Raw genomic sequence first — 2,634 nt, 5'->3', positions numbered from 1 at the left:
AAAATTAAATAATTATTTGTAGACGCAGGATTCGACAAAAAAAATTAGATAAAGTCATTTTTCGTATTTTTCTGGCTGCAGGAGGCTGTAAAAAAAAACAATCAGACAATTTGGTGGACCGCGGGAAAAAATAGGAAAATTATAGAAAGAATGACCCATTTACATAATTGCATCAAAATAATTAACCAGGAAAAATAGGTTTCTTTATAAGCAGTGCCATACTGTACTCAGTCAAGGTTCAATGCTAGAATTGAAGGTAGGGCATATGGGACTCAAACTAGAATAAGCGAAGTGAGAACTTGATATGTTCCATAAACATGATGGTCTAGGTTTTTATTTTTTCTGATGTCAAACATCCTATAAGCAGGGGTGCCTACTCCCTCCTAGACTTCAGAGCTTATCCCCCCAATAGGGATGTGACATCGACGACTAAACATCGATGTTTTTGAACATTCATTTCAATAAAATAAGTTCTGTTCCAACAACGACTTCTGATTATCCAGAACTGCATGGAGCATGAGCAGTATAGGGTTTGGAAGGGGAAAAATCCTTATGCCTGCTCTGTACAGTTCCGGACAGGCAGTCAGAAGTGTTTGTTGGAACTAGTAATGCGACATCGATGTTTTAAAATAGCAATATTCTGTATTAAAATATTGATGCTTACAAAACATTGCCAAAAATACATCGATGTTTTTGAACATCCATTTCAGGAACATAAGGTCTGTTCCAACAACGACTTCTGATTATCCAAAACTGCAAGGAGCATGAGGAGTATAGAGTCTGGGAGTGGAAAAACATTTACGCATGCTCTCTACAGTTCCGGACGGTCAGAAGTTGTGGCAATTTTCAAATATAGTTTATATTATATATTTATTTTAAAATTTAGTAATAAGTAATACAAACCAATTTTTTTTTTATTAGAGATAAAGTCAAATTGACTCTTTTGGTAAGATTATTATAATTTTCATCTGAAAAAATCAAAGCAGTCATTGCGAAGCCAGTTATTTTACTTTCAATGTTCTAATTGAACGACCCATTTGTTTGGAGTAGGAATAAAATAGGCCCTAGCACTGTACCCTGTGGAATAGTAATATAAAAACAACTAGATACTTAAAAAATGTATTTATTAAATGTATTTTAGGCTGAATGAAAAACACAACAAATTGTTATTTACATGTGAATAAAAGAAAAAAATCATGAAATTGGTTGGTAGTTACAAAACTTTGAAAACTTGATGTAAAACATATTCATACAACTACCTCCACTCTCTTCTCCCAAATTTTCAAAGGCGCAGTTTGCACCATTACACCCTCGCTATAAGATAAAAAAAAAACTTCCAGTGGTTCGTTTTACTGTTGTTTTCTAAGCAGGAAAAATACGACCTATTATACTATTGAGAGTTATTTTTACTCATTATCCTATAAAGAGTTATTTTTACTTATTACCCATAAAGAGTTATTTAACCCATTATCCTATAAATGATTTTTTCTGAAATTTAGGATTCTCATTATTTTATTTCTTTTAGATACTTGAGTGCTGAAGGTTCTGAACACGAAGAAGATACCCTTCTTAGTGATAATTTCTTTTCGAAATTTATGGATGCAATGAGTTCTGGTGAAGAATAGAGAAGAGAGGAATTAGTGAGTTCAAGATACTCTCAGAAATGTAATAGAAGAGAATTAATTGATATAATTGATTCTGTGAGTTTTGAAATAAAGAGAGATATTATGTTTTAAACCAATTTATTGACAATCTCAATATCAAGGTCTTTTGTGTCCTCTATTATAACCTGCTTTATATGTTCTGGAAGTTTGATAGGTTCAAAACCCTCCTGCTCGAAAAATTCTCCTATCATATGAGGTGGTTGATCTTTGTTGAACAGGAGATATCGTGCTAGCCATTTTATTGGATTTTCTGGTCTAAAACAAAGTATATCGCCATTGATTAATACAATGTAAATAACAATAATTATTTAGGCCTTTTTTATTTATACATTTTCCTCACAAAAAATGTGACTGTTGAGGTCTTAGGTCCCTCACAATTGAGGATTTACTTTTAGGAACATATAAGAAATTTAAATATGTTGTTTCCTAAGGTTAATTCAGTGGGAAAACATAAAATACATAGTTATATTTATGCTGCTAACCCAAAAAGAAGCACAATATCTACATAAGAGCTGCCTGTAGCTTAGTAATTAAGACACAGTCTTACCAATTTGATGTCTATTGGTGGTGCCGGTTCGAATCCGGCCTGGGACGTTGACTTTTTTCATTGAGTGGTGGTCCCAATCAATAAAAAACTTTGACCCCCAATCATGGTTAGGCAGTATTGGTCTTGGCCGAAAAAAAAAAAATCTTTATATCATATCCTAAAAAAAAACTAAATTACAATTTTTCTGCAAGTGGCTTCAAACATATAAAAACTGCACCTGAAGGTGAATATAGGGGCTTCCGAGTCTATAATGGAGCCTTGCACTAGAAGAGCAACTATAGAAGCAATGAGCTTGCCATAGTCATCGAATGTGGTCTTGTTGAGAGATGATTACACACTTCAGTGTTTTTTTTATTAGAATTTATGTTTTAGAGTTGGCTATAGATAGTTCATTCTAAATTATTATTATTATTATATCCTATT

The 2,634-nt window shown here is 32.7% G+C and overlaps 2 protein-coding genes across 3 annotated transcripts in view; one reads left to right on the top strand and one right to left on the bottom strand.

The window, feature by feature from the left end:
* Positions 1-1,741, top strand: part of LOC106677079 (uncharacterized) — a 17,877-nt gene extending 16,136 nt beyond the window's left edge. The window contains exon 8 of the mRNA XM_014414808.2: positions 1,526-1,741. The gene's annotated coding sequence lies outside the window, so the exon portion shown is untranslated. The remainder of the gene's footprint in view (positions 1-1,525) is intronic.
* Positions 1,726-2,634, bottom strand: part of LOC106677152 (protein dpy-30 homolog) — an 8,119-nt gene continuing 7,210 nt past the window's right edge. Inside the window, exons 4-5 of one of the 2 annotated variants that reach the window (XM_067052423.1) lie at positions 2,212-2,333; positions 1,726-1,919 (exon numbers count right to left, since the gene is read on the bottom strand). In XM_067052423.1, coding sequence (XP_066908524.1) covers positions 1,903-1,919; positions 2,212-2,333 — 139 coding nt within the window. In that variant the 3' untranslated portion in view covers positions 1,726-1,902. The remainder of the gene's footprint in view (positions 1,920-2,211; positions 2,334-2,634) is intronic. The other variant, XM_067052422.1, reaches the window with a different exon arrangement.

This window comes from Halyomorpha halys, unplaced genomic scaffold (genome assembly GCF_000696795.3).
Source record: "Halyomorpha halys isolate HHAL.00 unplaced genomic scaffold, Hhal_1.1 Scaffold1.1, whole genome shotgun sequence".
NCBI lineage: Eukaryota > Metazoa > Arthropoda > Insecta > Hemiptera > Pentatomidae > Halyomorpha > Halyomorpha halys.
The sequence above is the reverse complement of the archived record's forward strand: the minus strand, read 5'-3'. Positions and strand labels throughout refer to the sequence as shown.